Source organism: Myotis davidii, unplaced genomic scaffold (assembly GCF_000327345.1).
Source record: "Myotis davidii unplaced genomic scaffold, ASM32734v1 scaffold385, whole genome shotgun sequence".
NCBI classification, from domain to species: Eukaryota; Metazoa; Chordata; class Mammalia; order Chiroptera; family Vespertilionidae; genus Myotis; species Myotis davidii.
Genome location: NW_006296096.1, coordinates 460,177 through 472,026, shown reverse-complemented (window position 1 = coordinate 472,026; position 11,850 = coordinate 460,177). Strand labels below are relative to the sequence as shown.

At 37.4% G+C, this 11,850-nt stretch overlaps 2 protein-coding genes across 4 annotated transcripts in view; one reads left to right on the top strand and one right to left on the bottom strand.

Moving 5' to 3' along the window:
- Window positions 1-8,440, top strand: part of LRMP (lymphoid-restricted membrane protein) — a 65,001-nt gene extending 56,561 nt beyond the window's left edge. Inside the window, exons 16-22 of the mRNA XM_015568678.1 lie at window positions 1,690-1,837; window positions 2,706-2,749; window positions 4,515-4,577; window positions 4,694-4,743; window positions 5,011-5,112; window positions 6,897-7,004; window positions 7,956-8,440. Of these exons, the coding sequence (XP_015424164.1) occupies window positions 1,690-1,837; window positions 2,706-2,749; window positions 4,515-4,577; window positions 4,694-4,743; window positions 5,011-5,112; window positions 6,897-7,004; window positions 7,956-8,199 (759 nt within the window). The 3' untranslated portion in view covers window positions 8,200-8,440. The remainder of the gene's footprint in view (window positions 1-1,689; window positions 1,838-2,705; window positions 2,750-4,514; window positions 4,578-4,693; window positions 4,744-5,010; window positions 5,113-6,896; window positions 7,005-7,955) is intronic.
- CASC1 (cancer susceptibility candidate 1) overlaps window positions 8,394-11,850 on the bottom strand; it is a 62,203-nt gene continuing 58,746 nt past the window's right edge. For all 3 annotated transcript variants that reach the window (XM_006771019.2, XM_015568676.1, XM_015568677.1), the window contains 2 exons: window positions 9,567-9,680; window positions 8,394-8,911 (listed from right to left, as the gene is read on the bottom strand). In XM_006771019.2, the coding sequence (XP_006771082.1) occupies window positions 8,630-8,911; window positions 9,567-9,680 (396 nt within the window). In that variant the 3' untranslated portion in view covers window positions 8,394-8,629. The remainder of the gene's footprint in view (window positions 8,912-9,566; window positions 9,681-11,850) is intronic.

Sequence of the window (11,850 nt, the reverse complement as noted above, 5' to 3'; positions counted from 1 at the left end):
CCTGCCTTATTGTCTGTGGGCACCACCATCTTTCAGGATGGGCAGTCAATTAGCATATTCACTCTTTATTGGCTGTGGGCGCCACCATCTTTGTGACAGCATGAGGGTCAATTAGCATATTCCCTCTTTAGTAGATAGATTTTCCACATTCAAGAGAAATAGCTTTCAACTCTTTGAGGGTTTTTTTGTTTTGTTTTATCTATACCTCTAAGATGCATATTCTGTCAGTGATTTATTTTCAGTTTTTAGATATGTGTTGATGTCCCCCTGTGAAGATGAATATTTAGTTCTTCTATCGATCTGTTCCCTCACATCTTTTCAGATTCTCACTTTGCTGTTGGCTTCTCTTTTCTCCTGACCAAGCTTAAATTCCACAAATGCAATATTCACTCCCTTGCATAAACCCCTCAACACTTTTCCCTTTCTTATTTTATTTTACTCATTTAGAAAATCTACAATGCTTTTTAAATCCACTTCCCCACCTGCTCATACCTGCATAGATAGAAAACATCACACCTATATACTGACTAGCTCTCTTGAAATTCATTATCACAAACCTCCTGTGGGTCCCTAGGCCCTCCCATGATTCACCCTCCCTCTCTTCTAAATATCAACTTCACACTTTCTCCTTAAACCATCATCATCTCCTCCCTGTCTTCTCCTGTAAAAAAATTTTTTTGTCATATTTTTAAATTCCAGTCTCTCAGTTTTCAGAATGCTTTTAACTAATACTTTATTCTTATTTCATAGATGCAATAATAATTTGTAACTCTGAAGATATTGGCTGTTTCCTTGAAGTTTTTGTTTTTCTCTGGTTTGTTTCCTCCAGCTGGCTTTTTTCTGTTTTTATGTTCTTCTTTTGTGCTAGAGGCTTTCCTCCAACATCTGATGGACCATTATACAGCTGATCGGGACTCTGTGTATGTTGAGTGGGGAGGGTTCTTATTGGCCCTGAGCTTCGCAGAAGCTAGGTGTTTCGTTGGAATGCTCTTACTGTCAGCAGTTTTAGGGCCTTCAACTTAGGATGTTAGATTCCTTGGAGAAAGATCTTCTAGCTGCCTGCCTTGAGGTATAAGCCTGGCTACCAGAGTTTGGGAGCTTGAAGGGAGAATAAGGCTAGGGATCTCATTATTCAGTATGTATGCAGACTTTTGCTTACATCCATTTGTTTTAGGATGAGCCACCATCAACGATCTCTTCCTACCTGACCCACAGACCCTCTTTATTCAATCTTTGTAGTTTTTCACCAAAGTGGTGGAAGGGTAGTTGCTTGGCTGGCTTGAGTAAGGGAGGGCATCTGTGGGTCTAATCACTTTTCACATGGATTTTCAGCCATCTCTTCTGTTCACATTTCCACCTTGGAGCTTAATTCCAGAGATGCCACTATCCCCTGATCCTTTAGCACTTTCCTAGGCTGCTTCTAGGCTTTTCTTTTTGCTTATTTTAGGGTTCAGCTTTTTCACTTCTTAGTCATTTACCAAGAGTCATCCTAGCAGGCTTTCAAATTTGCCTTGCTATTATATGTTCTGTTTTATTTGCCCTGGTGGACTCAGGCCTTTTTAAAATAGAAATACCTTTGTTGCCATTTTAGTGGGATTTAGGGATAAAGATAAATGCATGTTTCTAATCACCATCTTTTAACTGGGTAATATTTTCAATATAAATGTGTTTCTTGTTTTTTTCTACTAGGAAAGCCGGGTTAGCAAAGCAGTTGAAGTAATGATTCAGCACGTAGAAAACCTGAAGAGAATGTATGCCAAAGAACACGCTGAATTAGAAGAACTGAAACAGGTTCTTTTGCAAAATGAAAGGTCGTTTAACCCTCTGGAAGATGAAGGTAATACAAATTTAAGATAATAGTGCCAGTTATGATTTTCTAACATTCACCTCTTTCATTCTCTCTCTTACTACTTCTTGTTAGGTCTTAAATATAAGACCCTTAGGTTAAAGTTATAGTAAAAGAAGAACTCATTCCTGTCATCTGCATAGCCAAAACTAGGATGTCAGTTAGATAACAGGCTGGGAGACAAAGATTCTTTGATAATGACATTAAAAAAAATCATTAAACCCACCCAGAATGGTGTGGCTCAGTGGGTTGAAAACCATCCCATGCACCGAAAGGTTGCTGGTTTGATTCCTGGTCAGGACACATGCCTGGGTTGCGGGCTCAATCCCCAGTGAGGGGTGTGCATGAAGCAGCCAATCAATGATGTTTCTCTTTCATCAGTGTTTCTCCCTCTCTCACCTTCTCCTTTCCCCTTTCTAGAATCAATAAAAACATGGAAAATATCTTAATATAAGGTTTACTAGTATATAAATCTTATAATAGTTTCTGTTAAATAAGTAGTATGAACTTCTGAGAATTCTTAATGTTCTATTCCTTCTTCAAGAAAAGTAACCATACTTGGTATCTTCTATCTGTAATTTTGGGTTCATTTATTCCGAAGATATTCATTTAGTACCTACTATGTGCTAGGTCAGCATTCTGGACATATGTAGTAAGAGAGAGGGCTATTTTCTGTTGGTTAAGATGGTCATTTTTTATGAATCACCAAATAAACAATAACCAAATATTTATAACATCAGCAGTCTTCAGGATCTTAAATATTTTCTGACGATTGTTTTTCTTTGTAAAGAATTAAGACCACTGCATTGACAGAAATTACAAAGGTAGTTTCTAAAATGTGCAAATGTTTTTCCTTCAGATGACTGTCAAGTTAAAAAACGCTCAGCTTCTCTAAACTCCAAGGTAATTAATAATTCACCTACTGATTCACTTTAAAGATGTCTATCAAATACTATAGGGGGTTGGTTTTTAAATATTTGAAGCAACATAGCGTTGAATGTAGATCGTAAAACAATTATTTTAATTCGCATGTATGCACATATGTGTGTGTATATTTGCATAAGTGTATGCTTTTATGCTTCTTGTTATGCTGGTTTATCAATTAAGTTTGGTGGTGAGAAGGAAGCTGTAAACAATAGTGTCTCTCATGTAAAATGGGAATTGGAAATGGAAGTCCAACAAAAGCAAAGTAGCTTCACAAAATCCACAGGGCCAGTCTCCTCCTCGCTCGCTGCTTCATCCACTCAGCCCTTTGGTTCCAACTATGGTGTGAGAGGCCCCTGCAGTCCCGGCACCAAGTCCTGGTCATTACACCCAGGCACAGTCCAAGAAAAAGGAAAGACAAGTATTCCCTCGCCCTTTAAAAATAACTTTCTAGAAGTCCTGGAAAACATTTCCCTTTTCACTTTAGTTGCAAATAAGACTGGAAATACAGTTTTTTATTCTGGAGGCTGTATGCCTAACTAAAAATTAGGGAGTTTGAAAATCAGGATTGCTCAGGATTTAGTGATAGGAGTTTTGAGCAAGTGACTCTAAAATCATTCCATCCAAATCTCTTTTCCACTCTTGAGGAAAAAGAGAAGCACAGAAGTTCAGTGATTAGTTGTGATATATGTAGTGGTAGAACCATGATTTGGACCCAGGTTTCATGGACCTCAGGTTGATATTCTTGATGCTCAACTAACCTATGAAAATAATTTAGGGATAATGGTTTAAGAAAAGGATTCACATAAAACTTTATTTCCTACATTTAAAATATTTTTATTTCCTGAAGCTGTACTTACTCAAACTTTAAGAACCACATAATACTATATAACATTTTTTTTTCTGTGCTAATCTCAAGGTCGATCTAAAAACACACTCATTCATAAAGTAATATGCCCATCCTTATTTGGACCCAGGTTTCATGGACCTCAGGTTGATATTCTTGATGCTCAACTAACCTATGAAAATAATTTAGGGATAATGGTTTAAGAAAAGGATTCACATAAAACTTTATTTCCTACATTTAAAATATTTTTATTTCCTGAAGCTGTACTTACTCAAACTTTAAGAACCACATAATACTATATAACATTTTTTTTCTGTGCTAATCTCAAGGTCGATCTAAAAACACACTCATTCATTAAAGTAATATGCCCATCCTTAAATGCATTAAATGGAAAAAATGAAACAATTTTTTAAAAGCTAAAATATAGCTCCTCTTAGTAGGGAAAAATCTTTCTAAAAGAAATGGTAACAAAAGAGAGGAAGAGATGAAGAGCATTGGCTGTATTAACAATGAAAACATTTTCTGCCCGAAATATCATGAACAAAATTAATACGGGCAGAGATCATAAACAGGTGGTTCTTAGATGGTTATTTAACATAGAAAAAAAGTGTTGAATATTTTGCAAGTCAAATTAATGCAAACCTAAACAAGAAAGCTTATACTCGATTTGATTGGCAAAAATCAGACTCACCCAATGTTGGGGAAGGTGAATGTAAATAAGTAGAATATTTCTGGAAGGCAATTTGCTCATAACAAAATACTTTTTAAAATGCTTACTGTTTAGCTCAGTAGTCAAGTGCGTGGATGTGTATGTACAAAGATATTCATCAGTGTTACATATAAGAATAAAACAGTAAGAACTCTCTAAATGTTTGTTTTCCCCCCCCCTTTGAATAGCCATCTTCTCTTCGAAGAGTAACGATTGCCTCTCTACCCAGAAATATTGGCAATGCAGCAACGGTAAGCAAGTTTCTAAATGTTCTCAAAAAGCAAATTCATTTTCATAGAAGAAAAATATACAAAAATACTTCATTAAATTCCTATTTTATCATTTCTTTAACACCTGAACTTTAAAGGTGGCTGGGATGGAAAACAATGACCGATTCAGTAGGAGGTCAAGCAGTTGGTAAGTGTAATTATATGGTTGCTCTTTGGGAACTTTCCTAATTTTAACTGTGCTAAAGTAAATGTTTGAAAGGAGTGATATAAGTAGAACAATTATAAAAATTGTCATATAATGAAATGTTTTATTTTTTTAAATAAGCAATATGCGAGTGCCAAGGAAAATAATTAGGACGTGTAATTGTTGTATTGAGTTAGGCAGTGGGAAGTAAGTTAATAATGGGCATGGATGTATTTGATTTGACACGTGGATATGATCATCTTTGTATAGGCGTATTTTGGGGTCAAAGCAGAGTGAACACCGGCCCTCATTACAGCGGTTCATCAGCACCTACTCCTGGGCAGATGGTGAAGAAGAGAAATGTGAGCTCAAGTAGGTGAAGCGTGTGTTTGTTAACCTGATGTGAGCTGGGCATAAACCGTGGGGATCACTTTTACTCTGTGAGGAGATCAGTGCTGCATCATCAAAAAGCTCACTCATTGTTTTACGCTTATAAACTGCAAAGCACTATATAAAAGCTACTTGTGAATACATTCACTCTTATAGGGCTCAGAACTGCAAGGTTTTCAGTCTTAAGTTAGAAAAGGCCCTGTAATTTGCCAGATTTGTAAAGATAATTTTTTCCCTGTACAGGCAGGTATCTGGCCAGCAGGGATGGGGAGGGGGGGCGCAGTGAATAAAGAGCCACAGAAGTGAAATGTGTATCTTTTTTTTAAAAAAACAAACATGTATTATATATACACTATAGGCATATAAGTAATATATGTGCATTATATATCCTTTAAATAAATGAAGAGTAGGGGAAACATAAAACTCTACATGACTACTCTATATTTAGCAGGTTACATAAAATATACTTCTATAGCACAAGGGAGAGAGGGCAGGAAGGAGAAGCATGAACAAATGCCTCTACGTCAGTGGTTCTCAACCTTCTGACCCTTTAAATACAGTTCATGTTGTGACCCAACCATAAAGTTATTTTCGTTGCTACTTCATAACTGTAATGTTGCTACTGTTATGAATCATAATGTAAATATCTGATATACAGGATGGTCTTAGGCGACCCCCGTGAAAGGGTCATTTGACCGCCAAAGGGGTCGGGACCTACAGGTTGAGAACCGCTGCCCTAAGTCTTTGGGTGACCTTGGACAAATTGCTTTAACCTTCCTTGGTCTCAGTTTCCTCATCTGCAGAGATGTTAATGAAATGATTTTATGTTCATGTTATACATGTTCCTGGAGAGCCTAGTGTGTGACAGATATTACATCAGTCCTAAGGAATATAGAGATGAGTAAGACATAGGACCTACCTTTAAAGTTCTCTGTGTTTTAAAATACTCCCGGAGCCTGCTGCGTGTACTGAAAACTCTAAGGGTTACCATAGTGGATATTTACTGATCTGGGACAGAAAAAAGATCAAAAGCTTCCTTCAAAAGAATACAATGTATTATTTGCTTTTTGTTAGTATAGTATGATATTTACTGCAAAGTCTTTGCAAACAAAAGACTAAAACTGAGAATCTTATAAGAATGCAGTTGATTCTGGCTTATTTCCTTCAAAGACTAAACTAAAATCTACCACATACATTCCCTGTATTTTTTGACAAAAACAACCACCACCACTTTAAGACGGTTCCCTTTGGCAGTTGTGAGGGTATCACGAGCTTGAACTCAACAGTGAACATAACAATGAAAGGTTCTGTTCGGGTAAGGGCATCCCTCCTTAGATAATATCAAGTTATTTAAAGTCAATTCAGTTGCCATTTGCCAGATCACTAAACACTGCTAGCATATTTTAACTAGTTTTGCACTGAGAATATTTTCATAAAGTTTTAAAATTAGGATTTTTAGAGAAATAGAAAAAAATAACACTTTGATGTTACTCCAATTTAGCATTTATCAAAAAGCCTACAGAGAAAAGAGTAAAATCAACCAAGATAGGTTATTACAGTCCACGTGGTAGAACAATACTTAGTGAAAACAAAATGGTTAAATAAATTTGGTGATTTGACTTTTAGAACTAGAAATTTGTCAAATATTTCTAACATAAAACAAATATTTGTGTGCATCTTTATACAGTAAAATGTAGCAATATTTTATAATCATAGCACATTATTCTTAGTTTTGTATATTTAAAAAACAACAACACTTATTACAGAACTAAGGATGATGCAGAGCCCCCTGGAGAAGAAACAGTAGAAAGGACAAGAAAGCCAAGTCTTTCTGAAAAGAGGAATAATCCATCGAAATGGGATGTCTCTTCAATGTAAGTTGTCTACCTGCCAAATTCTATCACTTCAGTGGAATGGGGAAGGGCAAGGCAGGGTTAATAGTATTACCCCAGATTAAACTACTTTATTTAAAGACCTGTCAAACTGCTAAATTTAAGATGAATAACAAACTTCAAATGGTCTGCAGGGGTTATTGCTGAACCTGTGAATTACAACAGGCAGGAGCGTCCCGTGCAAGGAGCCTGGCCCTGCAGTCAGGAGGCCTAGCTCCACGCCCAGCTCTCCAATGAGCTGTGTGGCCTGGGCACGTTCACCCATTCCTGAGCACCTACTTCTTCATAGGTGACACCAGTACCTTTGTCCTTGTTCTGTGGTCACGATTACATAAATTACCACATGTAAAGTGTTTAGCACATTTTCAAAGACTTAAATGATGCTGTAAATAACCTTTTGGGGTGGGTGTCTCTAAAAGAAATAGAGTTTAGCCTTAACTGGTTTGGGTCAGTGGATAGAGCATCAGCCTGCAGACTCAAGGGTTCTAGGTTTGATTCTAGTCAAAAAAGAAATAGAGTTTAAATATCAGTACACCAAACAGCTAAGGTATGGTGAGAAATAAATGACCTGTTTATCTATACAAATGTTCATACACATATATTCTATTCTACTCAATAAGTAATATTTTTTGTTTCCACTGTAGGAACACACTGCCTTACCTGAATGAGGTGGTTGTATGTTCTTGTTAGGAGTTAAATGATGCCTGAATCACAGAATTTTCAGATTCTCACCATAATAACATGTTATTTTTTTAATTCTGACAATCATAAAAGGGGACAGATTGTGGCCCAAACCAAGACAACAGATCACATTATGTCGTTTATTACACAGCAGTGCTGGTCAATGACTTGACTGGTATTGTTGACAAAAGAAGTGTTTCTAATAATGGATTACTGTGATGACCAAATTCTGAATCTGTATTTTCCTTATAGCTATGACACAATAGCTTCCTGGGCAACAAATCTCAAGACCTCCATCAGAAAGGCTAATAAGGCCCTCTGGCTTTCCGTCGCGTTGATTGTACTGTTTGCAGCTTTGATAAGCTTCCTCACAGGCAGATTTTTCCAGAAGTCCGTGGATGCCGCCCCCACCCAGGATGGAGACTCCTGGATGTCTCTAGAACATATCTTGTGGCCATTTACCAAACTTCGACACAACGGGCCACCACCAGTGTGACCATAGGATGTCCTAATGTGTGTATCTTGATTTTTTTTAAAGTTTCAGTATCTGAATTTTGTAAATGAGTAACATTTAGCTGGGAGAGGAGGGCCTGGAACCAGAGGTTCTCAGAATGACTAAGATTTTTAAATTCCCTCTTTCTGTGATTACCTTTCCATGACCTTTTAATGAGCTTATTGAGGCGGATATATTATATATATTGTTAACTTTTGTTGAAATAAAGGATCGTTAAATCTCAGTGGGCCAGTGTTCATAGGAAAAGAACCCCACATGTTACAAAATAAAATTTGAGTGTAAAATGCTGATTAGATTACTTAAGAGTCTGTTTGAAATATAGTCACTTGCTACATTTTATTGAGGAAATAACCTGATTTTTTTTCTTCAAGTTGCTTGATTCTTCACGCTGAATAAAGTTTATCAGTAGAGATTAAGAATAGCTGAGTAGTCTAATACAGAGTAGCATGTGGCACACAGAGTCAATAAACTGGCTGTCAGGGCCCTTGGTTTTCTCCATTGCTTCTTGAGAAGCAAAATCCTTGATCATGTGAAAAAGAGTGGAATGAAACTCAGTTTCCTCTTTCAGGGCCTCAGAGAATGCCTCACTGTCTTCGTCAATCTTGAGCCTTTGTGCTCGGTTGCCACTAAACATTAAAAGAGTCCATGTAGGATCCTCAATACATTCCTGTTCTTTAGTGAGGCATTCACTCACCTAAAGACAGAAAATTAGAGAAATCTGTTAATCCGATGGAGTAGATTGGCAGGAGAGTATTAGTTGACGGGCTCAACTCAATCCCCAACATGTATTAATTGAATCAATAAATATTTATTGAGGGACTGTCATGTGCCAGACACTATTCTAGTTGCTGGGAATATAACAACAAACCAAACATTAATCAGTAACTAATGATTGTCCTCAAAGGGCTTAGGTTCTAGTGGGAGAAACACGGTAAGCAAGACAAATAAATACGGTGGCTAATTTATGCTCAAACATTAATCAGTCAGCTTTTATAATTTATCAGGTAAGTAGCAAATGTGCCAAAAAGTTAAATTGGAGAGTTCGTGAACCATTGATACATATTCGCATTAAAGGCTTTCATTTGTTCTGGAGTTACTATAAAGAGTTAAAAGGAGTCTAGTCTGAAATCAAGAGCATTTGGTACCATAATGGGCAATGCAGGTATGACCCTTCACATAGTTTAGCTTTATATTTTTGACAAAATTTTAAAAAATGGTTTTAAAACTGCATTGTGAGTGTCATTCCCCCAACCCCCTTTTCAAGAGGAGAAAAGTCTATATTCTTTTAGCTTTTGAGTACCTTTTCTTTTGGAGGACAAAGTAGTGTTATGGGTTTTTGCATACTCTACCTTAAATATGACTTTTTCAGAACCACACTGCATATTCCACTTGCTCCAACCGAACGCAAAAGCAGAACTTAGCAAGGCCATTTGTCGATAAGCTTTCATTTCCACCAAAGGAACCTGTCAATATAAAAGTCAATAGAATTGATCATAGAGCCTTCTCAACAAGTCTCCCTTCCATTCTTGGCCTCCTACGGCTTATTCTCAAAACAGAAAAAGCCATTAAAATGTAAGTCAGATTCTATGACTCCTCTCTCAAAATGGGGCAATGGCTTTCTCTTGCTCTCAAATAGAATCCAAAGTCCTAACAGTGATCTGTAAGGGTCTGCGTGATCTGACACCCTCCCACATACATCTCATTATCTGTTTGACCTATCTTTTCTTCTCCCTTTGCTAACTCCAAGCACCTGGCCTCCTTGCTGTACCTTCATTCCTCTAGGCCAGTGGTCAGCAAACCAAGGCTCGCGAGCCACATGCAGCTCTTTGGCCCCTTGAGTGTGGCTCTTCCACAAAATACCACGTGCGGGCACGCACATATAGTGCGATTGAAACTTCGTGGCCCATGCGCAGAAGTCGGTTTTCAGCCTGGACGAGTCTATTTTGAAGAAGTGGCATTAGAGGAAGTGGGGGGTGTCGGTCGGTCAGGCGTTGGGAGACACGGTGCAGGTGGGCTGCAGAATAGCAGCTGGGGGGAGGCACGTGGGATTCATGCACGAGTTGAGTGAGCCAGTCAGTCAGCAGTCTCATGTGCAGTGGTTAGTGCTAGTCACATCCGCAAATCGCGTGCGGATGACAAAAGTACCTACTCGAAGCATAAAGTTACCTGTATTTTTCCAACCAGCTGAAAATCCTACAGGTATTTTTGTCATCAATTTAAGAATTGTAATTATTTTGTGTTGGTGGCTTTATTATTATAAAATGAAACATTTTTTTCCCTTTATAATTGACATTGGCAACTTTGAAATGTAATTGCTGGATTTAAAAAACAAAGAGCTGTGGAGCTCGAAATTTGAACGTCTTTGTGCTGATATAGAAATATTGGAGAAAAACAAATGTGAACTTAGTTCACAGCACAAGTGGTCTGCTTTGAAAGACCTGGAGAAGGAAGATATGTTGATTTTTAACACCTGGAATAGTATTCCTGACTCATATTTTAATTTTATGGATATTGTAAGGTAAATTGTAAGGAATTTAATTTTATCAATAAATAATACCATTATTAAATATGATATCAAGTTTTATTCAATGTACCTATAGTTTAACTAAGACTTAAAACTTTAAGTAAAGTTTATTAACTTTAGGGAACACTGTGGAGTGAAAGAAGATGTAGTGTTGAGGATTGAGAAAGGTATGTTGAGATGGTTCGGACATATAGAGAGGACGAATGAAAGGAGATAGACGAAACAAGTATACAAGACAAGTGTGGATGGAAGAGTTGGAAGGGGTCGATCTCAGTGAACGTATCTCAATCAGATTGAGGACGTTTTTAGCAAAGGCCAGCTTAGGAGTGCCCTAATTAAGTTAATAACAATGTACCTACCTATATAGTTTAAGTTTAAAAACTTTGGCTCTCAAAAGAAATTTCAATTGTTGTGCTGTTGATATTTGGTTCTGTTGACTAATGAGTTTGCCGACCACTGCTCTAGGCCACTCAGCCTGGAAGCTGCTTTCTGAGATATCCACTTGGTTAAACTCCCCACCTTCCTGTTCTACTCAAATTTTTCCTTCTCCCTGAGCCCCCAATGTCCTATTTGATATTGTACACAGCCCTAACCCCAGTGCTCATGATCTACCTTTTCTTTTACCCACAGCACTTATCTACCTTTGACATGAAATCATTTTTTATGCTTATTGCTTATTTTTGTCTCCTTCTACTAGAATGTAAGCTCCACAAGGTCAGGAACTTTTTTTTTTTAATTCACTAATGTATCCTTAAGCGTCTAAAACATGCCTAGAGTACTAGAATATAGGTCAGTGGTTCTCAACCCCTTTGGTGGTCGAACGACCCTTTCACAGGGGTCGCCTAAGACCATCCTGCATATCAGATGTTTACATTACAAATCATAACAGTAGCAACATTACAGTTATGAAGTAGCAATGAAAATAATTTTATGGTTGGGTCACAACATGAGGAACTGTATTTAAAGGACCAGAAGGTTGAGAACCACTGATATAGGTGGTCAGAAAAAGAAATTTTTGAATATTCTAAATAAATGAAGACTACACTACATTCAGCATTTGCAGAGTAACTGGCAATTTGAGTTACTAAAACCAAGGCGGTTCTCCCCCT